Genomic DNA, 18,611 nt, shown 5'->3' with positions numbered 1-18,611 from the left:
CCCAGGAGGTCTTTTCTTGGTCTCCATAAACGCGTGCTGCTCGTTTTTAATGAGGCTGGCTGACTGGCCCAGGGGACCCTCGCTCAGTGACAGCACGCTGCCAGGACTATTTGCATAATACTGTGTGTGCACATCTCTACACCACACACAGAAACACTTTTTATTGTCATTTCTCTCTCACAACGCCGCTTGCGCTTATTGATGTTTTTCTGTTCCGCTGTCTCATTTTCTTCTCGAATCATACTCTTTTGATATGTGCAGCCCTGAACAAACATTTACACACAATCTCTCCAATGCCGAATGCTTTCATTCACTCTAATGCTGAATAATTTAACTTATGGGTTGCTGCAGCTCTTGACAGACTCTCCCAATCCCTCCCTGCCTTCCCTGTACCTGTACATTATAATTAGGTTGTCACTGCTAGAAAATAATAAACACAGTCTGTTATTCCAAAGGGGTTTGAATTGTTGGCATACAGCTCTGGCTCCGATGTGAAACTAGGGTCACTGCTGCTTCGGTAGAAAATAGTGTCATACTGATATTCCTAGGTGGTAACAAGTGCATACTGTTTTTGTACATTATGTTGATTTGTTTGCAGGGTTCTACACTAACTTTTTCAGTTGGTGGCACCATCACGAATTGGTTGCACAAAATGTAAAAAAAAATTTTTTCAATAATTGATGATGACCTGTCCCATAATGTACCTGCATTCCATACAGAACCAGGCCAATAATGACTAGCTATCTTTTAAATTAGCATGCCCTTGTGTTCTTACATTGATTTGGAGAGATTTACTGTAACGGCAAAGAAAAGAGACTGTTAGAATAAAGTGCTAAATGTATTTTTTGCAGATTTCAAAGTGCCATGTTTTCTGCGAAATCCTCTAGAGGGCAGACCTGGAAAAAGGATACTTGATACCAAAACAATATCACAGTAAAAAAAAAGTTACCTTTCCATCTACCCGAAAACAGTTACTTATAGGCCCTACTCGCACCGCACACAGCAGGGCTCGTCATTCAGATAAAACTGCCAGAGGCACACCGGGCTAGTGCCAACTGAAAGCTACTGGCTACGAAAGCAAATGATGCGTGCATAATTCCAATAGCAGGTGATTTTATCTTTCATTTACGGCCTACGCAAGTAGCCTATACAGCAGGGCTCTCCAATCCTGTTTCCGGAGAGTTCCCTCCTATAGGTTTTCGCTCCAACTCCAGGTGTAACTAACCTGATTCAGTTCATCAACCAGCTAATTATTAGAATCAGGTGCGCTAGACTAGGGTTGGAGGGAAAACTGAGTTGGAGAGCCATGCGGCAGGTAGCCTAGTGGTTAGAGTGTTGGGCCAGTAACCAAAAGGTTGCTGAATAAAATCCCAGAGCTGACAAGGTAAAAATCTGTTGTTCTGCCCCTGAGCAAGGCAGTTAACCCACTGTTCTCTGGGCACTGAAGATGTGGATGTTGATTATGGCAGCTCCTCTCTCCTCTCAGAGGGGTTGGGTTTAAGGATCTGCCCCCTTTTTTAAAATTTTCGCCTAAAATGACATACCCAAATCTAACTGCTTGTAGCTCAGGCCCTGAAGTAAGGATATACATATTATTGGTACCATTTGAAAGGAAACACTTTTGAAGTTTGTGGAAAGTTGAAAGGAATGTAGGAAAATATAACACAATAGATCTGGTAAAAGATAATACAAAGAAAAAAACAACTGTTCTTTTGTATTTTTTTGTACCATCATCTATGAAATGTTTTTGTTAAAAAATGTGGATCAAGACTGCCCAAATGTACCTAATTTGTTTATTAATAACTTTTCATGTTCAAAATTGTGCACTCTCCTCAAACAATAGCATGGTATTATTTCACTGTAAAAGCTACTGTAAATTGGACAGTGCAGTTAGATTAACAAGAATTTAAACTTTCTGCCAATACCCGATATGTCTATGTCCTGGGAAATGTTCTTGGTACTTACAACCTCATGCTAATCGAATTAGCCTACGTTAGCTCAACCGTCCCATGGACGGGACACCGATCCCGAAAAAGTTTTTAAATGCTGAAGAGACATTTCAGTTGAATGCATTCAGTTGTACAATTGACTAGGTATCCCCCTTTCCTCCTACAGGGTTCATACAGACCTTGGAAATTACAATTCAAGGACTTAAATGTTATATTTAATTGTTGTAATAGCCTATAGAAAAAAACTCAATGTATAATGAAAAATGAAAAAGTATGCATTACCACCCAATGGCATTATGCATTGACATTATTTTTACACTCTAAAATATGGTTTCTCTACTGTATGTATCACTGACCCTGGATAAACTAGCGACTGGGCTAACACAGCTAACCTTTTAGGTCAATAATATGCTGTTTTTATTAACATTTTGTTGGCTTTATAAACATGAGAGAAATTGAACTAGCTAGTAGCTAGCTAGTTAGTTATACTTAGTTAGCTTACATGGTTAGCTGACTTTTCTCAAAACGAACTTCAATGTGGCTAGCTACTTATTGTCCCTAATGCTAGCCTTTACAGCCAAATATCACTTCAGAAACGTCTAAATAAAAACATATTGATATGGTCTGCGTTGTAGACCATTTCTCCCCTCTTGCTGCAGCTTTAGCTCATCTTGAAATGACAGAAATGCTGTGAAAACCAGCGTGCTGTAAACATTCTGGTTTTGTTGACACGTTTAGTCTTCACGCACTGTTGCTCCTACGGTACTAATCTGGTGAGCACCTTTGGAGCTCTGCCCAAGCAAGGCATTTGATTGGTTTGACGTGTTGCGAGGCGTCACTGATGTAACACCAGGTTCCGACCGCGCTTTAGCTGATTTCTTCTAATGGTTCGCGATGAGGCTATCTTGCTTATAATAACCGCACATGGTTTAACTGCAAGAAGCGCAACACCCTTCAATTGAAACAAACGAAAGCGACTGCATCTCTCAAAAACTGATCAGAAATGAAATCACGGAATAATTATATTAGAGCAGTAGAACTTCTAAATCGCTACCTTTAACTTCAATTACTTTTCAAGGACCAGAGAGCCTTAGAGGAAAGGTCTGATTTTCAAGGTAGGCTATAATGACTGAACTGCACATCGCAAATATTCAACCAAGACTTTGAACTTCTAAATATCTGGTTTGCATACCCATTCTTGCCTTAGCATTTACTGGTAAATATAATTTGGAACATATTTACTACCGCTGTTGGTCTTCGGTGAGTTGCTCTACACAACAACCAGCTGTTTATGAGCTGCTATATGTGTGCAGCCGCGCGTATGATAAATAATCGACACAACGAACAGTTTTGGTAATCCATATTTTTTTCTTTTTTTTTCACTGGCCCAAGCAGGCCACTGACGGGGATGATTGTCTGGCTCAGAGGGTTACCGAAACCTCCCCTGTATGTCGAGCCCTGACACAAAGACAGGGGCATTCCTGTGCAGTTGTTGCCTCTTTAGAAATATGGTTTATTTTTGGTCAATTGTATGAATAAAACATGATAAAACCAAAAATGAACAGGACTAGATAATTATATATTTTTTTTAAATCACCGGCACCCTTGCCACCAATAAAAAATGTGTCACACTGCTAAGTCAAACGGTCGCAAATGCAACTGTTTTGGTCGCAGTATCGAACCCTGGTTTGTCACTTTCACTTTAATAATTTAATGAACATTTATCAATCCAATACAATCATAGTTGTGCTTTGTTTCCCAACATCACTTCATGCATAGTTGTTTATTTTTTTTCTCCATAAACCCACTAGCTACTCATGTCAAGAATGCCCCTTGTGGAAGAGTCAGGACATTATAAGACTTAAAGACTACAGTATTTTTGAGTTTCTAGAGCAATGAAATACATGTTTACACCCTGTGGACTCATCTCCTGTTGGGATATGACCACACCTCTGGTGAAGAGAGCAGACAAGCACCAGTAATCTATGTATGCCCCTTGGCCTTGAACTGCACCAGGCTGCAGCTGTTTGAAGAGATCTACACTACAGCAGTGCTTAGCATACAGCTGAAGGCTGCAAACCCACATTCAGGGTGGGATCTGAGAAAAACACCCCTGCCACTTGAATGAAGTGTTGACTTGAAGTGGTGTCATTAAGGAATGGGTGTAAAGAGTGGAGGGCTAGTGCAGTGTTCTCTGGGGAACTAGGTCTGTCCCTGTGTTTTTAGAGAGGTGTGAGGGTCTCTGTGCCTATATGGTAGCGCTGTGGAGTGAGGTGTGAGGGTCTTTGACCCCACTAACAGTAACTCCTCTCATTTCTCCTTTCACTGCCGTATAGACCTTCTGGGCATGAGGAGAAACCCTACTACTGCATGGTAAGGTCAGCAGGGCCTAATGCAATTACACCACAACAGGTCAGGCGATCATGACCTTTGAACCAGTGACTGTGATATCCTGGCAGAGAGACTCCATACAAACAGGTCTGTGTGTCAGACAGTTGACAGCTGTCGCTTCAGAATACAATCTAATGTAGGGTATAAGTTTTGGCTTTCATCAGGGGTTCCCTCAAGCAAGGCAGAAATCTAACAAAACAATCCCAGAAGTGATCTACTTAATAGTAAAAAAAAATAATACTGAATTACTGTCAGTGTTGATATTGTAGAGTAATGTTTTTCCCCCCACTAGCTTTTTCCACATTTACATAATGAGCTTCCAGATGTTTTTTTTTTTGCATATCAAAACAAAGCAAACAGGCAGGCTGAGGAAAGCTGGGAAGCAGACGGTGGCAGGCAGGCAGCTTCAGCCGGTTCCAGCACTTATCACAGGCCATACAGCATTAGGCCACAATGTACTACAGGCTACAGGCAGTTTCATTCACAGTAATCAGCCATGGCTTATGTAACTCTACCTGTACTTATCTCTTCCCAGCACACATGAACACAGAGAATGGCTGGTTTATTAATAACCACAACCAAGGAAGACAGTGGCAAGGAGCTGCCAGTGCCCTGACAAAGCTTTCTGCGCGCCCACTGCACCAGGACACTACCTCGGTTCTCCCTAACACTTCGCTCGGCAAACATTTCTCTGGGAAATCTGGAGAGATCTGATAATCTGGCCAGGCGGCTGATGAAAGCCTTCTCTCTCTGCTCCAAATCTAAGCGCTTTGCTACCGTTTGTCATTCCGCTCTTTAAGTGGCTGTACCAACTGTATGGAATGTTTGTTAAACTTACACATTAAACACATTAGGAAAAAAAACTCTCCCTGCCTACTAATCAGAGAGAGAGAGAAAGATGGAGAGAAAGACCTGTTCATGTTTTATGTAACTTAGTTTGTGGGGATAGATACAGATGGTCTTTGAAAAGGCAGTGGGAAAGAAGCCTTTGAAGAGCTTAGGTGCTCTCTGCTCCGTTCAGTAAAAGCAGAGTTAAAGCCATCTGTCTGCTTCTATGTGTGACCGCAGGCCAAGGTAACTATGCAATACACTCCATGTTATGGGTTCTGGTGGGTTATAGAGACACCAGGAAAGAGATGAGTTGTACAAGGTCTTTTATCTGTAAATAAATCAGGTTTGCTCATACAGTACGTAGCCTTGATCTTCATGTATTACAACATTCATCATCAACATCCACTGTAAAAGTGTAGATGTGTCTATGGAGCGGAAGCCACATTCTGATTGATTAAGTAGAAATGTGATCAGGGTTTTAATATATGTAGTGTGTATGAATGTTTTGCATGCTCATTATTGTGAATATTAGTATACTGTGGTCTGTGTGACTAGGCGTAACTTAGAAAAGAAAGCTCTCCGGATCAATTGTATTGTCCTTATTGAGGAGATGTGTATTGACTGACTGCTGTGTGCCTGGGCCCTGCAGAGATGTTCAGAATATTTAACTACTGATCAAAGCCTCTCCGTATTATATTTCCTTCACATTGAGTTTCTGTTCGCATTGAACATCATGATCCGACAACTTTCCCCAAAGGTTAGAGAGAGTGATGCGATATAAAAATGCTTCTCTGCGATATTTGTTCCGATAGAGGGGAAATACACATATCCATTCTGCAGAGATCAATAAAAAGAGAGAAGAGAAAGATACTAATATTGACAAAACACTTTGGTTACATGATTGATGTGTTATGCAATGACTGCCAGGCCTGCATCAGCGTGGATGAGCGACTGGCCTACCGTGTGATGTTCTGATTGGTTAAAAAGGTCATTGGGGTTATTTCTTGATGGACAGCAGAATCTTCATGATCAGGACAGTGGCAAGAAATGTGGGTTTAGGCTTTGTAATAACATAATTCCCCAGTCCCAACTCATTGTCAAGTCAATGTGAGTTCAGTCCACCATCCTTAGACTATTTGTAACAGAACATTGTCTTCTCTGACTCTGTGAACTATGCAAACTGTGACTCAAAGTTCTTTCTGACGATACTGAGCAGGAGACTGACTGCAATATGCATCACGTTGATGGTCTGTGAAAATGAACTAAATCTCCTAATTAGTGGGTTTGAGCACATTTGTCCAAACCAAACTGATTCCTAGATTGGCCTTTGGAGCTTGTGTGCTCACTCTGAGCCACAGTAATGTCTGAAACTGAACAGATGGAGGGGAATTCTGATTTGGAATATCAAATTATGTTGATGATATTGGCGTGTGTGTGTGTGTGTGTGTGTGTGTGTGTAATGATGTTGAAATCAATGCATGATTAAACTGTCCTATACATATGAATGGTTAACCACTAAAAAGTAAAGGACAAAGGCAAAGCTTTTAAACTAATCTCTCTCCCTCTTTCCCTCTCTCACCCCACAGTTACACTTGTGTGAGTCGCAAGAGAGTTTTAATTTACGGTCCATTTCTCTTTATGGCAGTACGTGTGATGTGCCAGCTCTGAGCTCTCGGGCTCCTCTAAAACCCTCCTTGTTTCTTAATCACCAGCAACTCAAATTTAATTACAAATTCCTTCAGCAGATCCCCCTGCCTCAGGGGAGGCCTCTCTGGGCCGGGTAGGGCCTGTATGTGCTGGTGGGCCAGGCACTGTGTGCGTGTGAGTGAGAGGGAGAAAGAGAAAGAGAGAGATGGAGAAAGAGAACGTGTGTGCGTGCATCTGAGGCAGAAGATTTGCCTGTCTCTCTCTCTGTGGAGTGGTTCTGGCACTGTGAGACATGTAAGGTTATGATCCTGCCTACTGTTCCCTTCAACAGTGTGGTTGGGATACAATGGAGAAGAAGAGACTGTTGGCACACCAGCAGGATGAGCATTGGGCTTGTGGAGAACATGCTTGGGAAACTGTTCCATCTCTTAAGACAAACTGTGTGCAAGCGTGGTAATACCATGAATTATTTAAACATTTTCTTTTTTTAAATACTGCTCCACAGAATGCGTCAGACATTCCATTCCATTTAGGCTATTCAGAGGTTGATTTATTTATGACAGTGGTATGAGACAAGGTTAATGGGAATATCTAGCTGGCTAGTACTGTTGTTATATGAACAGATGTGTTTTCCACTGCCTTTACTTTTTGTGCTGTTGTTTGTGATCCCGAGGGCTGTGTGGAACAGGTCTTGTGGAAGCATAGCTGCAAATAAACAGACCTGCTCTAAATTTGATCCTGTTCTGTTGTGTGGAGGGCCCCAGTGTCAGGGCTGATTTATTCTGCTTAGGCAAATGAGTGTGGCTTACAATGTGTTGTACTCATTCTGCTTCATCAGTACACATAACACTGGAGCCTGCCGCAGGCAGACAAAACCTCTGAAATGGATCTAAGAGCTGTGCAATGGAAGTCATGCTGCATGTTTTGGCATCATGGTTTAATCTCTTTGTGTGCCTGTGCTTGGGTTGTGAGTAGGGTGTATATGACTCAGATGAACATACGTTTATGTATATATGTGTGTGTGCATATTTGTGTGTGTTATCATGTTTAGGCAAATGCATGTGTGCTGGGCTGGTTACAGTGTGTGTGTGTGTGTGTGTGTGTGTGTGTGTGTGTGTGTGTGTGTGTGTGTGTGTGTGTGTATGTGCGTGAGTTTGTAAGTATATAAATGAAAAGGCTCCCCATGGATACCTGTGACCTGGTCCACCAGGATGCGGGAGGTGATGATGCGTCCGTACTGGGAGAAGAGCTGCTCCAGGTCCTTCTGGGTCATAGTCTTTGGCAGACCACTCACATACAGGTTAGCGTCTCGGATGGAGGCTGAGCTGGGACGTGCATATGACACCTTAGGAGATAGGTAAGAGATAAAAATGACTGTAGCATCAATGAGAACATTTTGAGCTTAGAGCATTGGTTTGTATTTTTTCCAGGGCATTGGCAGAGATGTCGGTGCAAGTTGTTTTTAATGACCTGAATCACTGAGCTTCACCTTACTGAGCTTGTTTGAATTAGCACATAACTTGCGTTACAGCAGATTCCATCTAAAAGCCATTTACACATTAGCCTAGCAGACCCCATGCAGAAGAGTTGTGAGGAAGTTAGATAGGCACCAATTTATCTTCCGTTTCATTTGTTGTATAACATTCATATTTGTGGACTGTAGCAAAAGGCTCACACATGAACCCTCATCCCATCGAACCCTCATCCCCATCAAACCCTGATCCCCATCGAACCCTCATCCCCATCGAACCCTGATCCCCATCGAACCCTGATCCCCATCGAACCCTCATCCCCATCGAACCCTGATCCCCATCGAACCCTCATCCCCATCGAACCCTGATCCCCATCGAACCCTGATCCCCATCGAATCCTCATCAACCCTCATCATTAATATGGAAGTATTGGACAAATATATATTGCTCTTGTTAATTCTTACATAAAAACAAATGCACTCACACATACAGTAGATGGGAGAGAAGGTGTATTTACAGCCTGTCGATGAGGGTGGGAGAGAGAGAAATAGACGAAAAGAGATCGTTTGGAAATCCTATTTTGGTGAGGGGGGGTGTATGGGGATGGATTGTACTGACTATAACCATGCAACCTGAATGAGGTGGGTGCCTTCTCTCACAGACCCCTCCACAGTTCTGTAACACCCTCTCTTCAGTGTGCCACACTCACCAGCACCTTGGACAGCGCCTCTCTCTCACACACTCGGAGTCCCTCACACTCCCACTCTCACACAGACTGTCGATGCTTGGCTGTCATCTCTCCTGTTAGCCTGGGTCACAGCTCTCATTCTGTCAGAGCACACACTCACCTCCCTCAGTCTAATTTAGATGCTACCATTTCTTTAACTCTTATTTTAAAATGTCATATAAACTGTAGTATTACACTATATTGGAAGCTACTATTTGAAGGCTGTTCTGTTTGTCATTGACAGGGTGTTCTTCGTGATCTATAACTGGCAAATTAGACCTTGATGTTGCAGTCGTGCCATGTTCGCTCTCTCCTGAAACAGTTCCTGTCCTTTGTTGAATGCTGTTCTAATTTCTAGATTGCGATCTGGTTTTACTATTTCAAAATGTGAGTTTAATCCTGTTACCATTGCTGACTGCAGAACCTTTTCCATTCAGGGTATTCATTCAAAGACATAAGCCATTAAACACTGGCTCCCAAGTGGCTCAGCGGTCTAAGGCACTGCATCTCAGTGCTAGAGGCGTCACTACAGACCATGGTTCGATTCCAGGTGGGTTTGATTGGGAGTTCCATAGGGAGTGATTGGGAGTCCCATAGGGCGGCACACAATTGGCCCAGCGTCGGCCTGGGTAGGCCATAATTTTCTACGGCTTTCCACCTGGCTACCCCTACCCTGATCAACAGCCCTCCACCCCCCACAGCAACTCGCCCAAGCCTCCCCCATTTCTCCTTCACCCAAATCCAGATAGCTGATGTTCTGAAAGTGCTGCACAATCTGGACCCTCTCTTTCTAAAATGATCTGCCGAAATTGTTGCAACCCCTATTACTAGCCTGTTCAACCTGTCTTTCGTATCGTCTGAGATTCCCATAGATTGGAAAGCTGCTGCGGTCATCCCCCTCTTCAAAGGGGGAGACACTCTAGACCCAAACTGCTACAGACCTATATCCATCCTACCCTGCCTTTCTAAGGTCTTCGAAAGCCAAGTTAACAAACAGATTACCGACCATTTCGAATCCCACCGTACCTTCTCCGCTATGCAATCTGGTTTCAGAGCAGGTCATGGGGGCACCTCAGCCACGCTCAAGGTCCTAAACGATATCATAACCGCCATCGATAAGAGACATTACTGTGCAGCTGTATTCATAGACCTGGCCAAGGCTTTCGACTCTGTCAATCACCACATTCTCATCGGCAGACTCAACAGCCTTGGTTTCTCAAATGATTGCCTTGCCTGGTTCACCAACTACTTCTCTGATAGAGTTCAGTGTGTCAAATCGGAGGGCCTGTTGTCCGGACCTCTGGCAGTCTCTATGGGGGTACCACAGGGTTCAATTCTTGGGCCGACTCTCTTCTCTGTATACATCAATGATGTCGCTCTTGCTGCTGGTGATTCTCTGATCCACTTCTACGCAGACGACACCATTCTGTATACCTCTGGCTCGTCTTTGGACACTGTGTTAACTAACCTCCAGACGAGCTTCAATGCCATACAACTCTCCTTCTGTGGTCTACAACTGCTCTTAAATGCAAGTAAAACTAAATGCATGCTCTTCAACAGATCACTGCCCGCACCTGCCCGCCCGTCCAGCATCACTACTCTGGACGGCTCTGACTTAGAATATGTGGACAACTACAAATACCTAGGTGTCTGGTTAGACTGTAAACTCTCCTTCCAGACTCACATTAAGCATCTCCAATCCAAAATTAAATCTAGAATCGGCTTCCTATTTCGCAACAAAGCATCCTTCACTCATGCTGCCAAACATACTCTTGTAAAACTGACCATCCTACCGATCTTCGACTTCGGCGATGTCATTTACAAAATAACACTCTACTCAACAAATTGGATGCAGTCTATCACAGTGCCATCCGTTTTGTCACCAAGTCTCTGCTAGGTAAAGCCCCGCCTTATCTCAGCTCACTGGTCACCATAGCAGCACCCACCCGTATATCTCACTGGTCACCTCCAAAGCCAGTTCTCTGCTGCCAATGACTGGAGCGAACTGCAAAAATCACTGAAGCTGGAGATTCATATCTCCCTCACTAGCTTTAAGCACCAGCAGTCAGAGCAGCTCACAGATCACTGCACCTGTACATAGCCCATCTGTAAATAGCCCATCCAACTACCTCATCCCCATACTGTATTTATTTATTTATCTTGCTCCTTTGCACCCCAGTATCTCTACTTGCACATTCATCTTCTGCATATCTACCATTCCAGTGTTTAATTGCTATATTGTAATTACTTCGCCACCATGGCCTATTTATTGCCTTACCTCCCTTATCCTACCTCATTTGCACATGCTGTATATCGATTTTTCTACTGTATTATTGACTGTATGTTTGTTTATTCCATGTGTAACTCTGTGTTGTTTTATGTGTCGAACTGCTTTGCTTTATCTTGGCCAGGTCGCAGTTGCAAATGATAACTTGTTCTCAACTAGCCTACCTGGTTAAATAAAGGTGAAATAAAAAAATTGTAAATAAGAATTTGTTCTTAACTGACTTGCCTGGTTAAAAAATGTACTTGTACAAATAAAAACATATTGGCATAATCACAAATGATCCTGTTGAACTCTGAAGGCAAAAGCATTGGCAGTTAGCTTCCCCTGTGGCCCTTCTTCTCTTTCAAACAAACTTTCCTTCTTTCCCCTTTGGTTCTATCACTTTCTCTCCTTCTCTCCCTGTCAGCCCGCCCCATATGTCTTATCCATCAACACCTCCAATGGCTGTAACAAGTGTGTGTGTGTGTGTGTGTGTGAAGAGAGACTGTGTAGCCCTGCTCTTCTCACCTCCAGCGGGCTCCTTCCTCTCACACCTCCACAGGGTAGCAGCAGCAGAGTTGTGCTGAGAAACTCTGAGGTGTCATGGAGGAGGAAACCACACGCTTTAAAAGACAGAAACATACCCCAGAAAGACACCGCCTGTGTGTGTGAAACTCTGTGGCGAACCGAGCCGCTCCTTTTTGTTTACACCCTACAGTGTTGGAGCACTGAGGGTACTAGTGTTATGGGAGTACTAGAAGGGAAAAGTGTGTATGGAATAGGGAGTGATGTGTCTGTGAGTATTATGTGTACACACATACGGATGGTTATTCCCATAGGCTTACTGTACACTACCATGATTGCCAACATATTAACTACAGTATTGTACTGCATAGAAAACACACGTTTCATCAGCTGAGGCATGGTGTGAAACTGGAAAGTCATATCAAAGACACTAAGCTCTTCATGTCAAGTGTCTTCCTGAAAAGAGGGCTCTAAATGTTTTCTCTGCACATCGACGTATGAACTGTAGTTCAATGACACCACAAGCAGCTCTCTCTTCTCTCCCACCAGAGAGCCTCACACTGGGCTGCAAGACAGAGCTGTCTGCTGCTATTAGGAAGTCTGTCTTCATTTTCATGGCTGCTTAAGATAACCTCTGGTGCAGAAAGAAAGGCCTGTGGCACTGCATGGATATTTTAAGTAGATAATGACCTTGAACACACTTATTAGAAGTTGTAAAAGGGGCATTTTCTTCAGTGCTACTCAGAAAAGGCCTTATGTATATGGGTAGCACAGTCTAAATAATAGGTTTCGCACAGTGGCAAGAATAAAAAGAGCAAAATTCAAATCGAAAGGGAGAGACAGACAAAAGGGCTGGCCTAAACCTCTCATGCAGAGAGGGAATCTGCTGCTATCACTGAGAGCTAGGGTGAAGTCGAAGATGCTGCTCCGTCTGACTGGATAAGATGGACAGACAGAGGAAGCTGAACGATGTGGAACGCAGTGTGTGTATTTGTAAGAGAGAGATAGGAGAGGACAGTGCGTGTGGGGGGAGAGGACATCGCTCACTGGTGTACTTGCTCTTTGGACTGTGTGCTCCAGGATGATAGACACGGAAGATCGCTCCCGTTTTATTACACACAAGCTGTGGGAGGAAGAGGCTGTGCAAGAGCTGAGGAAGCGAGGAGTGTGCGTGTAGTTCTGAATATGCTATGGGTTTTGATAGCGTCAATGAGAAACAGCAGTAGGCTCTTCTCTCTAGCCCAAGGGGACAGGCCATAGCACGCTGGTGATTCCTAAGTGGGCTGCTTCCTAAAGACAAGCCTGATGCGTGGGGACTTGGGAGGACCGGGGAGCGTCACTGCTACAGTAGCCTGGGTTGGGGGCCTGGGTGCTAGCTTGGCCCTCTGGTTTTCCATCAGCAGAGTTCATTAGTGAGGGAGAGTGGCAGCGGGAATCTACAGACATGGACCCAGTGACTCATCCTAACGCCTGTCAGCTACGCTCAGTGGGTGAGACCTGCGCTAGAGTAACTGTGGGTCATACTGACTGTCACACACTGACACGCACAGACATACACAGAGAGCTCTGCCTGTCTCCCCACGCCCTTGCCTCTCAAGAGCCCACTTCAAAGCACTGTGCTGGATTGAAAACAGGCTGGGCTGTGTTGATCTGGTGTGGCTGTTTCCCTTTACAATATTGACCTGTCATGTTCAGGGCTGTCGAGGGATTGGGGATTGTGTATGGGCTTTTCCCATTCAGCTCGGCAGGGTAATCTGATCTGATTAGGAATATGTTACTGAAAGGGCTTGGATTATGGTAGCAGAGCAGATTACAGTATGGCTTAAAGCGAACAGCATAACAGAGCCATATGAGGGGATAGCGATCGTAATCCTGCTCAACAAGTAAAGACAAACGACTATATAAAATGGATATTGAGTATACTAATAAACTATACTACTTATGAAATGATACTTTCTCCATTTTCCCTTCATCTTTATTTGACTTCCCAACCTTTAATAACATGTAATATTCATTTGAGTCCTCTATTTAACTTTGGGCAGCATGTAATAAATGTTTTTTCCCTACTGTCTGAAAATCTTTCTAGTTTCACCTTTACATTTTGACATTTTAGAAATGAATTAGCATATCAGTTATACCTCACGGCTTTTAATGCTCTTTGATTCAGCTACTATTTCACTCTCTCTCTCTCTGCATGTATTTAAATGAGTATGAATCTGCTCTCTAGCTTATCAGAAGCCTCAGTCACTGCCCAACATTCCTAAAACCTACATGGGCACTGAAGCAGTGCGTTCCTAATCACATGGCCGCTGGGTGAATTGATATTCAGGGTACAGAACAGTTTTTACCAATCTGACTTACCTTGATAGTTTTGGTTTGAAGTCTGAGTCCGTTTAATGTGTTAATGGCTTTCTCTGCATCCTTTGGGTCTATGTAGTTGACGAACCCATAGCCCAGACTCTGCCCTGTAAAACAGAAAGAGCATTTTTACAATACATAATTCTACCCAGTACATTCAGAATTGGTACAGATACATTCTAAGTCCAAGTAATGTCTTCACAACTGAAAGCGAAAAAATGTCATTGTTTTTGAAAAACGTCTGACATTGTCATTAATACCAGATTTGTTTTGATTCAACATTTTCCTGACATCTTTGGATATTTATTTCAGGCAGAGCCGGCTTTGTTGAGCTAGTTGACTTTCAACAAACGCCCAAAGCTATTGTGGCTGTGTGATAGTAAAATAAACAAACTTGCTACACAAGTGCAAGTGGAGCAACGTACTTCTAGCCATTAATGGAAACAGACAGCAGTAAGTCCACAGTGGAAAAGACAAAGTGAATCTCAAATGTAAAACAGCGCTGCTTTAGCACCAAGTAAATAGCATCCAAGGCAAGCTGCAGCTTTGGGCCAAAGGGAGCTAGCTGTATTTCTCACATCAAACACGATGCTTCTCCCTCACTTTCAGTGGATTACCCTGGATTATCATTTCCCCATTGTTCATTAAAAACCTCCTGTCCTGGAGAGAATCTCTGTGGTTCACAGCTATTTTTACCCTTCATCTCGCTGACACTGATCTGACAGCACCCCTCGGAAAGTTTGGACACTAAAATAGAACTATGCCATTAACGCAAATATATCCGTGGGCCTGTGGATATGTATTCAATATCAAAGTGCCTTCGCAAAGACATCTCTTCTCATACTCCTCAATGTGGGTTGCCGATAATTAGCCAACTGCAGAGCAGCTCCCCCCTCTCTATCACCTTCCTCCTCCCCCTTCCACTGCTTCACAAGGAGAACTTGAGGCTCGACAAGCATAGCTTACAAAAGGTTAGCTGAAATGAAGTGTGCTTCCGAAGCGCACTCATGCAGAGCTGCCTGGATGTGCTGGGTTGCGATTAATGATACAGTTACATTGCACTTGGGCGGGCAGGCAGGTAGGCAGGCAGGCAGGAGCTCTGTGTGTGGAGAGAGTCTCCGGTGCTCATCCCTCCTCTGCATGCTCACCCTGGCCCTCAGCGCTCAGTTCTGAGAGGCCATCAGGACCCCTACACTGTCATGTCCGCTGTGCCAAGCACCTCTCTAAAGTACATGTGTGCTTGTATATGTTTGTAGGCACATGTACCATATACATACTATAAACGCATGTCTATGTGTGTGAATGGATTTCAAATGAACACAAGGACCTGTCTCTGTTTGTGATCCCTCACTCCCTCCAATTCTGGTGCAGTCTACACCAGTGTGTCTTTGGGAGTTGGCACCAGTCCCTGTGCCCACCTTGGCAAGGCTGGATGGGAGATCTGGGTATGCCCCTCCTCCCACCCCCCTGGCACCACTCCCTAGGTGAGTGGAGAAATGGGGTGAGGCAGCTGCTTTCAGCACGAGGCAGCTCCAAGAGGGGATTCCACCCACCAGTAACAGAGTAGCCCACAGCAGGGGTCCATGGGCTGGCTGCTTCCTGGAGACACAACGCCAACGCACAGAATCATACACTCATACTGCATGTAAAACATTTTTTTTTGTTGCAAATTATGGACCGCTGATGAGAATATACCACTAAAACGTACACAGTAAATAGAACGTGTTCACACACACACACCCTGACAAGGTCAAAAAGCGGTAGTGCGCAGACTGTGGGCCAACACTGGCAGGCAAACTTGTCTTGGCCTTTCACAACAACAACTTGCTCTGCACGCACGCAGCCCAGCAGGTTCAACCCAGCACGATGCCTGACTGAAATAAATACACAGGCCTAGCACAGAACGGTTCAGAACAGCACAGCTCAGCACGGCGCAGCCCAGCACGCCTCAACGCTGTTCCACACAGTACAGCAAAGCTACTCCGCATTGTATATAGACTTTCTTTTTTTCTACTGTGTCATTGACTTGTTTATTGTGTTATTGGCTTGTTTATTGTTTACTCCATGTGTAACTCTGTGTTGTTGTCTGTGTCACACTGCTTTGCTTTATCTTGTCCAGGTTGCAGTTGTAAATGAGAACTGGCCTACCTGGTTAAATAAAGGTAAAAAATAAAAATAAACTTTAAGAGCAGTACATAGCTGTATAGGATAGCGCAGGTGTTTTAGCACTAAAATGTTTTAGCTTTTTGTATAAAAGGCTTATTTTCTGGTTGTTTACTGTGTTATATATAGGAATCTAGATCCACGTGTCACTAGAAAGGCTGAGTGCCATTTTGAAGGATTGTACAAATGCCATTAAGGATAATTATAGACAAACATCTGGAAAAAAAGGCATCCCAGGAAGCTGAAAATGCCATGAAGATAGCATAATAAATACCCTCTAATGGAAGCGCAAACAGGAAATTATCTCTATGCCGTTTAATTTGTCTAATGGATACATTAACTTATACATTTTAATTGTCAATTAAAACCCCAAACCAAAATGATGCATTGCAGTTTTAATTAGCTTTTAATGAGGATAGATCTTCATTTTCCATGACTTTCAGCTCCTAACAACAGCAATCCAATCCCATCCCCAAATCTGGAGGTGTTTGAACAACATGTACAAACTAAAAAGACAATGCTTAACATCAATTAAAAGGGATATTGTTCATAAATAAACAGCTTAGTAATGTCAGTGGTGGGATCGTGCTGAGCTCCTTCATTAAGATGAGTTGAGCTTAAAGCACAGGGCCAATAGTTGTGTGTGACAGTGGATCCCCCCTCTTTGTGATCCAGAGTGGTGCGTTGGTTCGTAGCAGGCGTGCGTGGGGATAATTGAGCTCATTAGTTGTGACATTAACACAGCGGTGCCATAATGCTTCATAACAGCTGTCCCGTTTTAGCCCTAACCACTACTGATGAGAGAGCGGGCCGGGGTAATTGAGACCACCTCACCAGGTCTGCATCGCTCCCCGTACAGTCAAAAAATAAATACGAGGGGGAAATAGGCAGTGTACCAAATGTTTTTCCTTGGCAAATCACTGCTATTTCCAGTGAGTGGCTCCTCTCGGTGGTGCTACAGTATGACTAAGCCATTATTTGTTTCCTGAAGAGCAGCAGGTTGCGGAATGTGTGAGATGATAAAATGAGTGTGTTTCCAGCGGGTGTTCTGCCTCTCCCGATGTGGTGACTTGCACAGAGAACCACAGACACACACACACCGTGTGGAAAGAGAGTTGCCCGCTGGGGCCTCCTGTGTCATTGCTTCCATACACTTATGGTCTTCCTTCCTTCCTTCCTTCCTTCCTATTGTTTTGTATTGTTAAATATTACTGCACTGTTGGAGCTACGAACATAAGCATTTCACTACACCCGTGATAACATCTGGAAAATATGTGTACTCTACCAATAAAATTGGATTTATTACCTTCAAGTACGCTGTAGATAGTTACAGTACCTCCATTCCATTTATTAACATGCATGTCTATACACAAGATATGATCTGTAACCTAGCAGTAAACAATATCCTTCTGTGATTGGGCCCTTCATAAAAATAAGAATTGCCTTAATATTTCACAATGGTTAAGACAACATTGCGATGCTCTGTATTAATGACTGACAAACTGTTCTCTCTAAGCCTCCATGTTCGGTCTGTGTCTTGGCGTCCCCACTCCATCCCTGTCAGTGAAAATGGCTTCAATCTGTCATATAAGATGCCATGGGATGAGAGAGAAGAGGGGGAAAGTGCACTGTGCACAAGATGACAGTACTATGAACAGCTGACGGTAACATACCTTGATAGCACCAGGTTCCTGAGGTAGAAACAGGCATATTGGTTTGGTCAGTCTTAAATTTAGCCACATTTAAGATTTGGAGGAAGAAAGAAAACATTTCAGTTTGTCAAAACAGATGTGTATCATCGTGTTGGTTCCCTGACATTTTACCCTTGCTGCAACAGCAACTTGGGAACTATTTTTGACGGACCAGCACTCTCCAAAATATTTGCGGGAGTAGTCACCAACTTAAATTCCGACAAATACACATATACACATTTCTAGAAGTTCCCAGTTCAGTATTATGTTGTTAAAGTTCAAGAAGTTAGGTTTTGTTTGCTAATCTCCTAAAGAAAGTAGAATTACCTAATGTGTAGTTTTATGATATGATTGAATATACATTTATAATTCACACTTTAAATCTACATAAACCACTTAGCTGCGGTAAGTGCTTCTAGTACGAAAAAAAGGACAGAGGCTCAGTTCATTCTAACTGGCTGTTAATAGCAAAAGTAATTTGATTACAGCAAACATGGACTCAGAGCTATTAAGCGCATTTTGTATGCCACTATTTACCATTTGCATTTTTGGCCATATTTCATTTTTATACATACAGCAATGGCATAACAC

At 43.3% G+C, this 18,611-nt stretch overlaps 1 protein-coding gene across 10 annotated transcripts in view; it reads right to left on the bottom strand.

Annotated features, from left to right (window-relative positions):
- elavl4 (ELAV like neuron-specific RNA binding protein 4) overlaps positions 1–18,611 on the bottom strand; it is an 85,550-nt gene that overhangs the window by 10,039 nt on the left and 56,900 nt on the right. For all 10 annotated transcript variants that reach the window (XM_029707242.1, XM_029707243.1, XM_029707240.1 and 7 more), the window contains 2 exons: positions 14,170–14,273; positions 8,010–8,163 (listed from right to left, as the gene is read on the bottom strand). In XM_029707242.1, coding sequence (XP_029563102.1) covers positions 8,010–8,163; positions 14,170–14,273 — 258 coding nt within the window. The remainder of the gene's footprint in view (positions 1–8,009; positions 8,164–14,169; positions 14,274–18,611) is intronic.

The sequence above is a fragment of the Salmo trutta genome, chromosome 22 (assembly GCF_901001165.1).
Source record: "Salmo trutta chromosome 22, fSalTru1.1, whole genome shotgun sequence".
Lineage (NCBI taxonomy): Eukaryota > Metazoa > Chordata > Actinopteri > Salmoniformes > Salmonidae > Salmo > Salmo trutta.
Note: the sequence above shows the minus strand (reverse complement) of the source record. Positions and strands in the feature narration are given on the sequence as shown.